This window comes from Theileria equi (assembly GCF_000342415.1).
Source record: "Theileria equi strain WA chromosome 2 map unlocalized gcontig_1105316255037, whole genome shotgun sequence".
Classification (NCBI taxonomy): domain Eukaryota; phylum Apicomplexa; class Aconoidasida; order Piroplasmida; family Theileriidae; genus Theileria; species Theileria equi.
Window position 1 is genome coordinate 1,413,336 of NW_004668230.1, and position 16,330 is coordinate 1,429,665.

At 39.7% G+C, this 16,330-nt stretch overlaps 7 protein-coding genes across 7 annotated transcripts, besides 2 other annotated features; 3 read left to right on the plus strand and 4 right to left on the minus strand.

Annotated features, from left to right (window-relative positions):
• Window positions 1-251: 251 nt before the first annotated feature.
• On the minus strand, window positions 252-1,631 carry BEWA_041060 (conserved hypothetical protein; the record flags this gene model as incomplete). The annotated part of the gene is made up of 1 exon (XM_004833463.1): window positions 252-1,631. The coding sequence occupies one exon, from the start codon at window positions 1,629-1,631 to the stop codon at window positions 252-254; it is 1,380 nt and encodes a 459-aa protein (XP_004833520.1).
• Window positions 1,632-1,893: 262 nt separating this feature from the next.
• Window positions 1,894-3,501, minus strand: BEWA_041070 (hypothetical protein; the record flags this gene model as incomplete). The annotated part of the gene is made up of 1 exon (XM_004833464.1): window positions 1,894-3,501. The coding sequence occupies one exon, from the start codon at window positions 3,499-3,501 to the stop codon at window positions 1,894-1,896; it is 1,608 nt and encodes a 535-aa protein (XP_004833521.1).
• Window positions 1,924-1,989: a microsatellite.
• Window positions 3,502-7,507: 4,006 nt separating the features above from the next.
• Window positions 7,508-7,545: a microsatellite.
• Window positions 7,546-7,601: 56 nt separating this feature from the next.
• Window positions 7,602-8,924, minus strand: BEWA_041080 (hypothetical protein; the record flags this gene model as incomplete). Its single annotated transcript, XM_004833465.1, has 1 exon — window positions 7,602-8,924. The coding sequence occupies one exon, from the start codon at window positions 8,922-8,924 to the stop codon at window positions 7,602-7,604; it is 1,323 nt and encodes a 440-aa protein (XP_004833522.1).
• Window positions 8,925-9,722: 798 nt separating this feature from the next.
• Window positions 9,723-10,143, plus strand: BEWA_041090 (conserved hypothetical protein; the record flags this gene model as incomplete). Its single annotated transcript, XM_004833466.1, has 2 exons — window positions 9,723-9,875; window positions 9,910-10,143. The coding sequence occupies 2 exons, from the start codon at window positions 9,723-9,725 to the stop codon at window positions 10,141-10,143; spliced, it is 387 nt and encodes a 128-aa protein (XP_004833523.1).
• Window positions 10,144-10,156: 13 nt separating this feature from the next.
• Window positions 10,157-10,885, minus strand: BEWA_041100 (ATP synthase delta chain, putative; the record flags this gene model as incomplete). Its single annotated transcript, XM_004833467.1, has 1 exon — window positions 10,157-10,885. The coding sequence occupies one exon, from the start codon at window positions 10,883-10,885 to the stop codon at window positions 10,157-10,159; it is 729 nt and encodes a 242-aa protein (XP_004833524.1).
• An 836-nt stretch (window positions 10,886-11,721) lies between these two features.
• BEWA_041110 (hypothetical protein) lies at window positions 11,722-13,728 on the plus strand (the record flags this gene model as incomplete). The annotated part of the gene is made up of 1 exon (XM_004833468.1): window positions 11,722-13,728. One exon carries the CDS (start codon window positions 11,722-11,724, stop codon window positions 13,702-13,704), a length of 1,983 nt encoding a protein of 660 aa, XP_004833525.1. The 3' UTR covers window positions 13,705-13,728.
• Window positions 13,729-13,817: 89 nt separating this feature from the next.
• Window positions 13,818-16,326, plus strand: BEWA_041120 (hypothetical protein; the record flags this gene model as incomplete). Its single annotated transcript, XM_004833469.1, has 3 exons — window positions 13,818-15,116; window positions 15,151-15,929; window positions 15,963-16,326. 3 exons carry the CDS (start codon window positions 13,818-13,820, stop codon window positions 16,324-16,326), a joined length of 2,442 nt encoding a protein of 813 aa, XP_004833526.1.
• Window positions 16,327-16,330: the final 4 nt, after the last annotated feature.

A 16,330-nucleotide genomic window follows, 5' to 3' on the forward strand; every position in this document is an offset into this window, starting at 1 on the left:
GCTTCCACAAATCAAAGGCTGTGCGGATAGTAAATGTGTAATAGATGTCTAAAGAGGCTGTCAAGGATAATCGCAGTATATACGAGCAGATGGAGATGAGATCCCTAGCGTAGGAATGGGAGATGTCATACTTCCATGGCAAAATCTTACATTAGTACAGATGTCTAGTATGTAGAATGCTTTAAAACTAGTTGATAAGTTGGCACAGCCAACAAGGTTGCAATGTGTGAATTTGCAACCACTAAACTGCATTATTTGCGCATTTTTAAACGATGTCTTGAAAACAACGAGAGTGCCATTTCTTCTGAGGTATAAGAAGTCTTTTTATCAAATACATCAGAATTTCCAGAAGCATCCACAAGTCTGTCCTTTAGCAATTGTAAACGTGAGTTGTCGCTCAAAGAGGCCAGTCTGAGATTAAATATATCCCATCTAATCTCATTCCATTTACTCCGGTCATGTTCATACTTGGAGTAAGTCTTCAAATAACCGTATCCGGTAAAGGCTAAGACGATCATTAAACCTTGGGATAAGAAGGCATTAACAGCCGAAATAGTACCTCCATATGCACCACCTCCGGCATATGATACTGCCTTGAGTCCTTCTTCACAAAACTTTAATGTCACGGTAATAATCCCAACCTTTAAACCACTACTCTTTATGGAACTCACCACTCTACTACCAGGGTAGTGAAGTGTAACAAAACACAAGATCATGGCAGTAATATGTGGAAATGCTAAGAACCAAGTGTAATGCCATCCAGTATTACCTTTCTCATCCCACTTTTGGTCTGGACCAATCTTCCATAGGCATAAGATGGCAATAGCAATGCCAGGAACAGCGCTAGCGAATAAGACAACAAGATCAATAGTGTAACCAGTGCCAACGTCAGTCAGCTTATAAGGGGCAATAGCAGGATAGAAAGCATAGATGCCACCCATACCCACCATTCCCATGAAAATTGGAGATGTAACGGCAGGACCAGGAGAAGAACCATTATCAGCATCTTCAGGAGCATCAGGATTTCTATAGGCATATGCAGCTGCCCACACTATGGCAGAGGCGAGTGATATCACTATTGCTATAATAAGTTGCCAGAATATGATCCAGTAACTTACATTTGACCACTGATACCTCTCAGCAAGTTTAGTGAAGACATAGTAGTAGACAGAAACTTGAATGCCAGAGAGAGGAATTCCTACATTGAAAAGGGCGGCATCCGCACTTCCAACATTCATTACACATGCCACATTAAGCCCATAAATAAATGAGACGAAGACGATAGTCCAGTAATAGAAGGTAAGATCTCCTTGTTCTCCTCCAGATGTAAATGCATATAGGAGTAAAATGAAGGAGTAGCATAGTGTAACATTAGTAAATATGGCAGTAAAGGCCTTCACATAATTCTTGAAGCAGGACGTCCATGTTAGAGCATTTATAATAAAAATGCCAGTAAACGTTGCCAGTTCCATAGGATTATGGACCATGTTAATGAACGAACTGGCATTCTGCTGAGGAATTTTAAATCTGTCAAGTGCAAACTTTGCTCCAGTTAAAGCCACAAGGAGAGACTGCAAAAGAGTCAGCCCTGCCATAAACATGGCGCCTTTCTGAAGCCTCTGATCTCCCATCAGTCATCTTGTGATCTTACCTGTCGTTCACACCATTATATACCATATCGTTGGCTATAAGTTGAAGATACTCCTCCATTCTCTACTAGGGGCTCTAGTGTTCCAGTATTCCTTGCCATTTCAAGATGCATGTTTAAGTAGCTCTCATCCTTAAGGTTTCATAGACGGAGCGTAGAGTTGCTGGAATGAGTAGGTGATGTTATGAGAATGCAATCAGTGAGGAAGAATCAATGAATGGATATAATACTACTGTCCATTTGTACTATATCTGACGGACCCATGGATCACGCAGATAATAATAATAACAGTATAAAATCAATAAAATGATTAAAATAATAATTGGTACTAACCATAACAAATGCCATAGGTTTGGATTGTGTCCATTGGGATTAGATTCATCCTCAAATGCTGGTACATCGTCCTTTTCCACTCCATTTACCGTGTCTTCCTCCTTGGCAGATGAACTGGTGGTATTAGTACTAGCAGTAGCGTCCTCTTTTAGTATCTTTTCAATTCTATCCTTATCATCCTCACTGGTTATTGTTTCATTGTGTATATTCCATTCGTAGGGCTTTTCTTTACTATTTTTGTACAACTTATTAGTATTTTTAAGGTAGATGAGGGATAATTTCTTATCTTCACAATTACAGCAATGAAATACAAAAACTGAGGTATCTGTCAGTGGAAACTCTAGAGGATTTAATGTTGCAGAATCCAAACCGTATGCGAACCTTCCAATCTTATGCCCTCCTTTTAAGCTGTGATGATATCCATCATAAGCTGAGCCTCCATTATGTCTTGTAACAGTTATATTTGTATAGCATGGATAGTCAAATCGCAAGAAGTTGTTTTCGTACGTCTGAGATATATCTAAAACGACCGCATGATTTTTCTTACAGTTTTCAGCGTCAAGCACATCAACAAGTACCTTTCCATCAAAAATACTTTTAAATACAGTAATATTTATCCATGTATCCTTTTCAAGTATATAGTAAGATTTATAGCTTGTAGATTTGCATCCTAACTCCAGAAGGAGAGGATTCTGATAAGTTTTGTCTCCCTCCCAGTAGTAAAAAGAAGCTTCTTCAAATGGTCCTCTTTTATAAAAATCTTTATCAGTGAATTTCTGGTATTCATTTTTATGAATTGTAGAAAAAATCCTGAATTTATATCTACTACCAAGCACATGAGTATATTTTACATATCCCTGAACAGGATCATTTTCAGACTTTTTAACGGAAAATTTGGGAATGCTATAGTGTTTAAAGCCTTTTGCATCTCCCCCGTCTATACAATATGATCCACTGGCCTTTTCAGCATTTAAAATAGATGGATAGTTGCACCGTCCAACAATTTCTTTAAGTTTCTCAGTGAGAACTTTACCGTAAGTAGTTACTTTACTATCACGTATCCATTTATCTGAAAATAATCCATCTTCTCTTACATAATAGTGTATATAATGCCTTAAATACCTAGAATATCCTGGGTATTTTAGTAGACAAATCATAAGAGGTATCTTCCTCCCTTTATCATGGCAGAGATAGACAACCGTTACAGAATGAGTGGATTCTATACTTTCAGGTATACTCTGTGGAGTACCATTATACTGTACTTCCTTTAACAAATAGCGATAAGTATGCGTATCTGGTTGAAGGGTGTGAACAAATCTACAGTACCCTTGAAGGGAGAGACTATTAAACGGGCTTTCCTGGAGATAAACTGTACTATTCCCATCTTTGTAGTAGTGTGTTCCATATTGTTTGTCCCTCCAATTCCCAGTTATTTGTACACCTTTAGAATCCAAATCTTTGGCAATGTCTACAGTTACATATCGCGTCCAATCATAACCAAAAATCCACCATCTAACCATATCCCATAGTTAGAGCTCTGCGATGACTCCATAATTTGAAATACTTGTGTAATATACGAAAATGTGTGCCGAGCACAATGAAGTCCAGAGGTGTACGAGTGCGGTACCTTTTGCAGTACCTAATGTCCCTATGAATGACCAAATTGCGCCATGTCTATTGTACCATAATAAATCTTTTCATTGGAGCAACTAATATGCGCAGTGGAATAGTCCAGTTATAGTAAGAAACTGCAAATTTTTGCACTTAAAGACTGGACATTCAAAGGCTCCAATTTACGCCAAGAGCAAACAAAATACTGGGAAACTTGCTAGTGCAAAAGACTTTACTTTTATGCAACTTATGCCTTGGATACCATGCTCCTGCTGCACGGCCTAATAGAAAATATTTGCCAAGAAGTCCAGGTGTGTATATTCATCTCGTCTTTTCTCATCCATTCAGAGCATTTTTAATGGTAACGCTACATCATTTGCATTCGTTAAAGTGTTGTAAAACACTCTATGAGTTAATGAATTTCCATTCCTCCATTTTCCGTCTTATTTTAGACAGTACCAGGAAGAAGTCCATTTTGCCGAATTTAATTTCCTAGTAAAGTTTCCACGTGCTTAATACCTGCACAAAGTCTATCGGAGGTCGTAGAATAAAAGAATGTTGTTATTCCTCGGAGGTTTTGCCATTCCTCATTATGACCTCACAGAGGTCCCGTTTGCGCGACTGCATTGGCCATAAAAGTGGATAGTGTGGTGTAAATTCTAAAGTAAAGTGTTAGATTAGTACAAGTAACAAATGTGTAGAGTTTAAACTGCATTTATATCCGATAATGTGAGTAGACAGTCCATTCCTCGAGCTATCCACAGGTCTAGAGAACCCACTGTGTTTCCAAATAAAAGACGATGTGACAAAAGCCACACTCCAGTAGTTTGGACAAATTCCCCCAAAGGGGGAAAGAGGAAGAATATGTAGAGTGCCCTTCCTCAACTTGATGGGGAAAAATAACTCGATAATGATCACACTGAGACTTTTTCTTTTGTAGACTGTAGATTTTGTATTCCTTTCTACATACTGGAGTGAGTGGTAGTCGAAGAATTGGAAGAATTCGTCTGCATATCGATATACTGAAAGTTCACGATTCTTCCTTGATACCTCGATGTGAAAACGATGGATTTGCTTCCTTCTCGTATCTCCGTAAGACTTTTGATGCTGAGACTATTGCAGATGTAGTGAATGATACCTTAATAGCATCCACTTTTGTCCATGGACGGATGCTCCATAATGGAAATGTGTAAACCTATAGAAGCGACAAGGTCTCTGCAGCTCTATATTTCATTGTTTAAAACCTTTGGTATTGAAGTAAAGCGCTATTTTTGATCATTCAGTCGATAATGTGCATCTACAGCAGACTTGAGAAATTTGTTGGCCATGGCGGTACTCTAGGAATTGACCGCTGTGAAGAGTTGACGATAGTCAGTCGACTACGATGTCACAATCTTGATAAAATGTGGTGTAATATCCGGTTTGGCCCTTCCTGTAGATTTTATACCGTGAATGTAGCCTTCCATTGTCTGCGGTGGCATGCAGCGTTTGCAGAACTGTAAAGTAGGATGAAGAATGTTGTAGATTGTAGGAGAACGTGTAAATAAGAATGGACGCTGTAGCCTCTGTAAAGAGCTCCAGGATGTCATATTGGCAGCAGTAGGGTCATCATTTTGGGTACTCATATGGAAATTAATTGCGATGCATTGGCAGATCTTTGTACCAATTTATATCCATAGCATAAAAGTTGTAAATACAAATATCAGTAGTAAATAACGCAAATCCGTGTATTTTAGAACATGCAAAGGATGTTGGTCCATACAGGTATGTGTAAATGGGCGTCTACTGGTGTATGTTCAGAGAGTAATTACGGGAGAATTACACACATAAAAGTAGGCACTTGGTGAATGTGACAATGTCACTGTGGATGCATTGATAATATTGTGACTACTTGGTTGGTAAAAAACTCTCCCCAGGCAGAAGACGCTCATGCATGTCCACATTACCTCTACTTTTAAACCTGGCGCTTCAAATTCATGATAAGTTTGTGAGAAACGTAACTAATAACAGCAATAACTGGGACTGTTAGAAGCCATTAAAGGTGTGGTAACTGACTGGTCTCATGGGGATTTGGCTCACATGGAAGAGGAGTCTGGCAAAACTTTAGATTCAAAATTTATGGAGGAAATGAACTTTCCTGTAAGATCAACAGCCAGTGGTAGTACTACTTCTAGAACTTTTAACAAGGTGTATGCTCCGAATATTCAGCAATTTGTCCCATTTCTCGAATACTCTCCAGGATGAAAGGCATACTCCCACATTCACCATCCCAGTAGTATACGTGGATAAAATCGTGCCGTTCTGAAATATCAAGTCCATAAAGTCGTTCTTTCATATAGATACTGATGATTCTGCACTTTTCAACTATTCTATGGCAAACCTCAACGTACCCAGGAAGATCATCAAACTCTTGTTCCGAGACACATACTACTTTAGGACCAGATATGTAGACTTGTTCATACCCCTCTGGAACGTTAATGACTCCTTCTGCTCCAGGGTATTTTTCTAGATTTATAGAAACGCTGTGTAGGTTTCCCATTCCAAGCCATTTGTTGGTAGCTCTCCCTCTCCAATTATGAGCCTTGTAGTTACTTCCTTTGCTATCTATGGATTACCCTTGCCTTTACTGCTTAGTCCACTCGCTACAAAATAAACTTACGGGGTGTCGAGACCTTTGCTCGGAGGTGTGACTTATTGTCACACCAGCATGCTCTAGCCCGTTTTAGGGCTACTGGACGAAAGTATTATCGAGTATGACAAGGCTGAATTTGCGCTTGTCCGAAATTTTGCCAAAGAATAATTCGGCAAGAAGAAATGTCCGGAAGAAGACGATTCACCAATTTATCCGGTCACATTCAACATGTGTTTGCGAATACTAAAAGCATATGTTACAAATTTAATGGGTGTGTTTTATTCTTTGGCGTATCCACTGAAATTGAAAAGTTCTTCCATCCCGTCGACGGCAGGTTGGAGGGATGGTGCAAAGAGCCCATCACACCCGGTCATCGCTATAATAAGTCCGCTATGTAGCGTCTATAGGATGGGACTTGAGTCAGTATAGCTTATGTGTATGGAGAAGAGGTGACGAATGTAAAGTAGAATAAGATTTGCAGAGCTAAATGCTACATATGATGTCGTTTCAAATGGCCATTTATAGCGCAATTTGCAAACTTTAGAGGGAGCAATCGTAAGAGTATAGATTCTAATTATGAATGTAATGAGTATAATGACCATACAGCTCCTCTACTCTGAATAAAGACAATACGATCCTCCCACAATTCCCTCAAAGAAGAGGACCAAAAGCGAGTTTATTCTGCATCAAGAGAACGTTCATGCAATTTAATGAGCGTAAAAGTCCATATAACATCTGTCATTCCATGTAAACCATCATCCTAAGAAATAAAAGGGGCACTTTCACGTGGTTAGGCTAAGACTGCCCACTCAGAGTTTTCCATTCCCAGGGTCAAACTGGGATGTTTAAGAGTTTATATACGATAAAAATTTAATAAAGAAGTTATTTGTGATATCTTATGCTGTTAAACCCCGGGAACTCTCATACAAACATGAATGCTGTGCAATATTCAACCCCAAGTGTAATCCCATCATTGTGTATTTTCAGACAATAAAACTACTTTTCCAGTATATCATTGTTATCTAAGATATTAAAAAGTATATTGGATACGTTTGAGAGAAGATAATGCAGATTCTAAATGCAATAGCTACTCGTCAGCTCACAGTTAAACAATCCAATAGATACTAAAGCGAGGGATAAGAACAACCTCTAAAGACTCCCAAACCATGCAGGGGTGATTTTTACGAGAAATGAGAAGTATTGCAAACATGAAATCAATAGAGAAGCTAAAGAGAGTGGTCAGTCTAACAATCAGCACTAGAGGATAGAACAGACAATGACCCAACAAGAACAGAAACAACAAACATGAAACAAAAACAAACCAACTACTCAGTATAGATTCTCTAGTCTCCCTGCTGGAGAGTCCATAGACGCCCATTAAATCTGTCTAACCCAAGGATCTCTAGAATTCTTATATAAATGATAACCTGCCAGACCAACTGCGCCACTTCCACCAAAAACAGAAGGGACGACATATCCAGCTAGTGCAGAGCTACCAGTAAGAAGAAGTCCAATAGATTTTGCAGTTTTAGGAGTTTCTTCAGTTTGAGGAGGATTAGCAGCAAGAGCTTCATCTTCAGAAGCAGTAGGAGTATGAGGAGCAGATTCAGCTTTTTGTTGAGCAGGGTGAGGACCACTAGCACCAGAATCTATGTTAGATGATGGAGCAAGAGGAGGAGGTGGTGATTGAGGAAGAGGACATGGTACAGTTCTTGCACAACTTAGTTCTGCCGCAAGTTTGTTATATTGCTCACATTCTGTAATATTATCAGGTGTTATGTCTTTGAGATCCTGTACTTTTGTCCACTGTTCATCTGTATTACCATTACTAGTAGGCTTCTTGTACCAGCTGTTTGTTCCACCGTCTCCATTACCTTCGATATATATCAATACTGGATTTCCTCCGCAATAGAATGCATAAACAGCTTGTACGCTTAATGTTGGGAAGCCTAGCTCAGGGGACTTTATACGTCTTCTTTTATCGGGGTCATTAGTCTTCCTGGGATCAGTACCTACACCGTCAAAGTAGTACCTTATCCTTGCAAGCTGTCCACTATTAATGGTGTGCTTGTAGTACTCAACAGTAGGGACAGCTGGAACTTTCCCAGAAGAAAGAGAGATCTTGGTATTATTATGACCATCACAACGGCAACAATATGGCTTATTACCACTCATGGATGTACCCTTGCTAAGATCTATGGTAACAGCACCATGATGTTCACAAACCAGATCATCTAGTGTTCTTTCAATGTCACCATTTATGAGATTAGGTCTAGAACCTCCATGAAGTCTGGTCCACTCATTATTACCATCAGCACTCTTTCTATTCCCATAATAGGTAGTTCCTCTATCAGTGGTAGTAATCCCTATTATGAGAACCTTAGTAGGATTTCCATTCCAGCAATAGGCGGAAACTGAAGTTACCTTTTCAAGATTAATCTTTCGGAGTTCTGAAACACCTTTAGGTTCAGGAATATTAATTTTTTTACCACTATCATCCAGTACTGTCTTTAGTGTAAAACTTCCTCCATTCTGCAGAGTATGAGTATACCTGTAGAAGTCAGATCCACTAGGTTCTTCAGATTTTCTCACGGTAATTTTAACGTTATTACCACCGATAGTACTTGCTTGGTACGTATGATCTCCACCATTTGCATTGTGATTATATTTGAACTCGATGGTTACTTCTTGTTGAGTCATTATTGATAGGATTATAGATCATTATGCTCTATACCTCCTGGAGAAATCCATTCTCCATATTTAGAGTTACACCTTCACTTAAAGCCTGGTCAGTATGCTAAATCTGGATAAAGTACTCCCTCCACCTAGCCGTACCTCCTCATTCATACATCCATCCTCCCTCACAATCAGCTCACTGTCAGAGAGACTATCCACAGAACAAGATGAGTAGGTATCGACATACATCCTAGTCAGTGTGCTAGACGACACAAAACCCACATTAACCTTTTCATCATGCTTAATCATTAATACGACGGTCCATCACACAGTCCACTCAGAAGTTCTTAAATACAGGGTTGGTAGATGAGGTCACTACGACTTTCAGGATATACCAGGAGATATCTCCTTTAAGCTGGCACACTCTGGCCAATCTAATTTCTATTCTCTAGAGGGTTCCATTCAAAGAGTTGTCCATGCGTTTAAAGAGCCCCTAGTAGCTGCTTAAGCTTAACCGGGAGCCGCTTCTTAGTTCTACTATACTTGCCGTTGGACCGATGCTTCTGCATGAATACGTAATTTTGCTTCTGGAAAAAGTATGTATAATTACTAGATAGTACAGATTGTTTAGTTTTATAGACAAATGGTGGCTAATTAAAACCCAGATATTTGCATGTGATAATTATAAATTTCTCTAGTGAGTTTATATTTGATGTTGGCCAAAATTTTAAAAACTAACAGCCGAAATATCCATTATACGAAGATGGTTACCTAGCGAAATAAGTCAAATTATGAAAACATGAACCATGCATACTTGTCAAAATGGAGCTCAAGGAAGTGTTTGATAGTTATAGCCAAAAGAAGAATGTTTTAGAGAGTAGAATGTATATTAAAATGTTTAGAGACGCTAAAATGCTAAATTCTAAACTAACCACGACATCACTTGACCTGGTATTTATAAAGTATAAACCAAAGGTATTTAAATTGCCAACATCCATACATTATTTAGTCATTAAACGGGTTGGATTATACGCAATTTTGTCAGTCCCTTGAAGATATTGCATTTATATTAGATATTACGAAGAATGAGATTATTAACAAATTAAAGGAGTTAAATGGGCCCGTATTTACTGGAACAACGGCGATTCCAACCAGATTTCACGATTATAAGGCATCATACACTGGTGTTCATATTCATGGTGGGCCATCGGTCGTGGATTCCAATGGGCTCAATAGATTATAATTTCTTGAAAATATTAATATCTGGACATGAGTTGCGATTGGATTCGTTCCAACTTGTTTGCAATCGATGCATCCACAACTTGATCACCTATATGTACGACTAGTCCTCCGAGTAGACTTGGGTTGACTTTATATTCTATAATGGGTTCTTTTGACTCTCCTAGCCTATCCTTGAGTCCACTAACTATCTTCTTCTTGTGATCACTAGAGAGATCATTTGCTGACTGAACTGTGCATTTGATTTGACCGTTGGCACTTAGATAAAGCGTTTCAAAGTGCTTGGCAAGTTGCTGTATACCTCCGGATCTCTTTTGCTCGAATAACATCTCCAGGCAGTTTAGGGTTTCTGATTGCATCTTTGACCCTGTGAGTCCCTCTGTATGCTCCTTTAAAAAGCTGATTTTTTGAGCGGAACTTAGTCCCGGTGTTGTGATGAAGATGCCAAAGTCTTCGCATGTTTGCAGTGATTGTGACAGAAATTTTAAATCGTTCATAACCTCATTCAGTTTTCCAGCGGTTTTACTTGTTAGGAAGAGCGCGTTTGCGTAGGATCCCATGATACCGCATCCTTCGAGTAGTGCCGGAGGCTCCTGGCCCTTTGAGTGCGAGCCCACTGACTTCCCTTTCCCTCCAGACTTGCCCTTGCCAGATGCGGTGCTGAACAGAAATGTCGACTGGTAAATGGGAAATATCGCCCTTGACCTAGCGACGAGACCTCTCAGTGTAGGATTTACCATTGCCATCGCAAGTTACGCCAATAAACACGAAATTTAGGATCAAAGCGTTTGTATTTCCTGTCAGTGGATCATATTGCGATTATCGTACTGACCGGAAACGCCACGAGGGGCTGAGTGACGTCGTTGTGTGGCTGACCTCTCGGCGTTGAGTTGCCATCTCTCCTCATCACCGACTTGTTTATGCGTTCCTGCGCCTAAATTCTACCAAGTACATCTAAATATATCATATCATTCTCTATACGCTCCTCAGGGGCAGCAACGCGTTAGTTTGAGGGCCAAGGAGGCCATAGACCACAAAATTACGCACCCATGCCGTATGGAACATTATAACGACTAATTCTAAAGTTCATGAGATAAACTTTGCGTATAATCACCCGGCCAGTCGGCAGCTTTCGTGGAGAAGGTTCCCTTTTGTGCAGATACGGACCTTTCCGTAGACCCATGAAAAGGGTAATTATTAACACGTTTATGACACAGGTTTTAACGCCAAAACCCTCAGAAAATACTGATTCGTAACGCTATTTCACTGACCCTGTCCTTCTTCACGTTCCAGTCTACCACGTCAAATGGAAACATTCACAGCGAATTCCCCTTGTTTACTTAGATATTGATTCATGTTACGATTTTCTGGATAGGCTGTTATGGTGCTATCCATCTCCGCTATGGGAGTTTACTTTTATTTTGTGACGCCTATACATGTGTTTCCTTCTCATTCAGTATATACATTCTTTCTAAGTCTGTTGTAAGACTGGCTTTGCAATATCCGGAAGATTCTGAGAAATATGGGTGACATTTGTGTTAACTGTACCATTTGAACGATTAGGCGGAATAGCCCGTGAAATATGAAGCGTACCAGGTATTACGACAGCAGGAGTCGCTATAACTCTGGAGAATCCCACGATTACTACACAAGGGGTTACAGTAGGAAGAGATATTCTCCCAGCGATGACTGGTATGACACAAAGTACAATAGAAAAGACTATAAATATAGCAGCAGAACAAGCAAAGATACCAGAACACGTAGTTACAGACAAAATGCTGACACAGCATCATCTAATCGCAATTTAAAATCAGAATCACATTTTAACGAGGCCACCTCCGATAAACCTTATAGAAACGGAGCTGACATACCACGATCTTTTAACAATGACTACATCGTAACTAGAAGAAGAGCAAGCTTCCTTCCGAGAACGGTGGAACCAAGCCCTGTAAAGACCCATTTCAAGCGTAGTTCCTTTAGACGTGAAGAACCTGTATCGTCTAGACAAGATGAGGTTTCACCCAGACCTACAGCTTCATCTAGATTGGGTAGTACATATGGAACAAGGAGTAGTGTTTCAAGTAGTTTGGACTATGTGAACGATGCTTCCGTATCTCTCAAGGACACACCCAGCACGCCTTTGCCAAAAATTAACCATTTTGAGGATATCAGGAATAAAGAATCAATAATAAAGGGGGAGAGTGTCCCAAAGAAACGGGGTATAAATAGTATAAGCTCTATAGGTAGTAGAGCTAGTTATGAAAGTGTCAATAGCAATGCCACAGCGGATAGTTTTGATGTGCCGATATTTTCTACAGAGAATCAGGCCAGTTCTGTTGCACAAAATGATTCACCCGTTGCATCTGATACTAAGGATCAGACCATTCCAACCACTGATTGCCCGCCCAGTAATGATAATGAACTGAATGCAGACTCGACACTAAACAATGACCAACTTTCCGACGCAACTACGCCAAAGGCTGAAATTACAGAGGAAAAGCCAGAGGATGCACAAGATGAAAAACCATTAGTCCCTATTGTAGTTAAGCGACCTAGAGGTAGGCCAGCTAAGAAGAAAATTTTGAATCCTGCAGTTGCACCTGTAGATGGCACTGGCCAGCCTGCTGAAGATGACGGAGTTCCAAAGGTTCCAAAAAAAAGAAGAAGAACTAAAAAAGCAGACAAAGAAAGTAAATCTAGGACAGCAAAAGATAAAGTTGGTAGTACAGTTACACATAACAAGTATACTAGACACTCTGAGAGTTGTTACGCAGCGGAATTGAAACTGGCGATAGAGATGTCCATGAAGGAGATTGGTGAAGATGTAGATCAGAAACAGGACCATGATACATTAGCACAAGGTAGTTTGAGTTCAATGAAGCTTGTAAAGAGGGAAGCCGATGCCCATGCAGAAAGTGATGCGAGCAGTGTTTCTTCATCGTCAGACTCAAAAGACAGTGATTATACTAGCGTAAAAAAGCCAAAAATAAAGAAGCAAAGGGCTGTACGAACGAAGGAAAAGAAAGAGTCCAAAAGAAAAGGTTCTGCAGCCAAGGGTGGCAAGAGAGGTAAACGATCAAAGGATGCTGGCTCAAAATCTGGAAAGAAATCTTCATCTACAACAACCACTTCTACTATAGTTCCAAAGAAGGAATCCGCAGAGTACAATGAGAGCCAGCTTAAAATGTCCGCATTTGAAGAATATTTGGACATGAGCGAACGTTTTTATTGCGGAAAGCCTATATGCCAGAGTGACGAATCAAAGTCGAATGACTCACAGGAGGATGACGAGAACCTATTCAAGTTCGACTGTTCTAAATTGGCGATAAACTACAGGGTATCCTTCAACATTCTCAAGTCCGACTTTAGACAGCCGCAAATTGTTGACCTTTGGGGACCGAAGGAGATTGTACTTTTTGAGCTTGGATTATTTAAATACGGCAAGGAGTTTCACGAAATTCAGCGCGATATTCCGACGAAATCGGTGAAGGAGATTGTGGACATGTATTACCTCTGGAAGAAGACTAGCCGGTACCGCATCTGGAAGGCTAACAGATACTATTAGGTGTTTTTAATATATCATCAAACTTTTATTTATTTTATATTTTGTGGTTGGTTGAGGCCTCTGCCCTCGGTCACCCGGAATCCTCATTATACATTTCCTTTTCTGTACAATAAATGGATCGTTATAAACGCTGTGAGAATATTCTCACTCACGGCTTTGAGGTCCAATGCAACCAGAATTATCTCCGTCTGGAGGATAATTTTAGGGACGTTGCGTCCGTTTCCAAATCGTCGTCAAATTCTGTCCCAAATTTGACCGGATTGCTGGACAAACACAATGGTTTGCCATCTAAAATTGACGAAAGAGTGATTAATACATTGTCACGGTGTCTATTGCACTGTTGTTCGTTCTTTGATGGAAACGGAAGGTTGGACTCCTCTCCCATTGGCACAAACGGCCGCAAAGTTGGTCTATCGAATGTTATAGACCTTTTAAAGCATCGCAATGTGACAGTATTCGACGATATCGCCTGTTTATGTTTGTTTTTTTTGTTAGACATGATATGCCATCTTGTAGGTCATCTTACGCGGTCCCAGGAACTCCTATTTAACAAGGACTCTAGTTCCAGATTCAATCAGTTTACAGATGGCTACTATGAACTTAATGCAGTACCCAGCGGTCCCCCGGTAGGATCACAAATGTATGATTCACACAGCGCTGGAAATGAAATGATACATAACTTCTTAAAGAATGTCAGAGGATACCTCAAAGTTGAAGCCAATTCATACCTCTTGAAGGATGTCAAAAGTTTTGATAAAGTTGTAGCTTCTCCGGCTTCAGATGAAGGCGAAAAGTTTAAGAACATCCAAATTCAGCATCTCTTGGGAGCACCCCTTATGGATATCGAAAACCTGGGATACAACTACTTTGATCCCTACTACAATTATAACAACGTTAGACAAAAGGGAAAAGAGCTAGTACACGATCGTGTTGGAGCAATGTACTCTCCATTGAATCCAAGATTGCCTGACGAAGGCACAACTTTCAGAATTGATACCGGATCTAGATCACTTCGACAGATTTACCGACCTCCAAAGGGTGGAACCGAAGGTGATTTTTCCAAGAAGTTTGGAAAAATTCCCGTAGCATTGTTTGCCAGGAATCCAAACTTCTCTAGCGAAGTTGTACTGCTCAACGATTCCGCAATTAGACAGTCCTCTAGTGATACTCCTGCAGAATACATTGTCTCTATAAGTAACACTGGTATAAAGATATACAACTGTGCGCTGTTTTCTGCGAATATAAGGTCTAATCCGCGGGAAAAACAAAACACCTTGAGAAAGTCATTTTATATAAATGAAATTGTTAGAAACAATATGCTTGATAGACTTACCCTTAAATTACTACGCTTTGAAACAGCTAGAACAGATTCTGCAACTAAATGGAGAAGTAACATTGATGCTATAAACAAGGTTTGTTTTTTACATATTTTAATGCATTTTATAGTATCTCTCATCTCTAAGTTGGGGATGCTTGTGGCAGAATTGGCACTTCTTTAGAAGCTCTCTTGTTCCTGAAACAACATTCTTAGAAGCTGTCGAGGACTTTGACAAGTTATTGAGTGATGATGACGGTGTTTCAAAATTGCGTCTTCTTTGCTTCGAGTTTATTAGCGGAATAAAATCAGACTATGCCTCTGGAATAACGAACATTTCTGATTTCGTGAAAAATCTTGTTTCCAACTACTCCAACACAATAATATCTGGGTTTGACGATGAATTTAGCAAGTTAAGGATTAAGTTGGCCAACGAACTTGGGGCCTCTACACAGACTGAACCAAAAGTTAGCAAAAAGAGTTCTGCAAATACTGCACATCAAGATAGTCTTGAACCACAAAAGGTTAATGATGAAAATGTACAGAGTATGCGTGATGAACATCTTCCCAAGTATTTTAGCTTTGCTAAAGATCCGTACGAATTAACAAGTTTAGACAAAATTATAGATTGCGGATTGTTGGACTCTTCTGATTTTTCCGGCGAACCATTCTTATCTTGCATGCAGGATACAACGCTTATTACTTCAAAGTTGAGGCGATCTTCTAAAACGGCGGTTAATGTATGCAAGATATGCGCCATGTCCCTGAAAAAGACAGATTCCGGAGAAACGAGCGAAAGAATTGCTAGATGCATAAAAATTCTGGACATTTTTGTGGTACTGCTACAAAAGTCTAGCAAACAATTCAAGAACTCCAATGATTTGAACACATTTATCAGCACATATCATAGGTTAGTTGTTCCATAATTAGATATAACATTTAGGGTTCCATTCGAATTGTCCATATGGATTTTGGGTCAATTTTATGTTAGAAAAGGGAATTCAGAGTTTATTCTCAACAGTACTGGTTGTAAGAAGCTAATGTGTCACCTTATGTGGCTCTGTATTTACACATGCAACTCGGAATGGAGTTATGACTTTTCGACACTATTGAATATAGATTTTAGGGGGATGATGTCTTTGAATCTTTTGTTCGACAGTTGTGTAGAATTGACCAGCTTGGTTCAAACTGGTGGAAAGAAGTCTAGGTCGTACAGACTTGAGGTACCCTTGGTAACTCCATCGTCATCGCAAATTGGTGATTTGGTTAGTGCACTTCGATCTAACAAACGTTCGAGACGTGAATAATTTG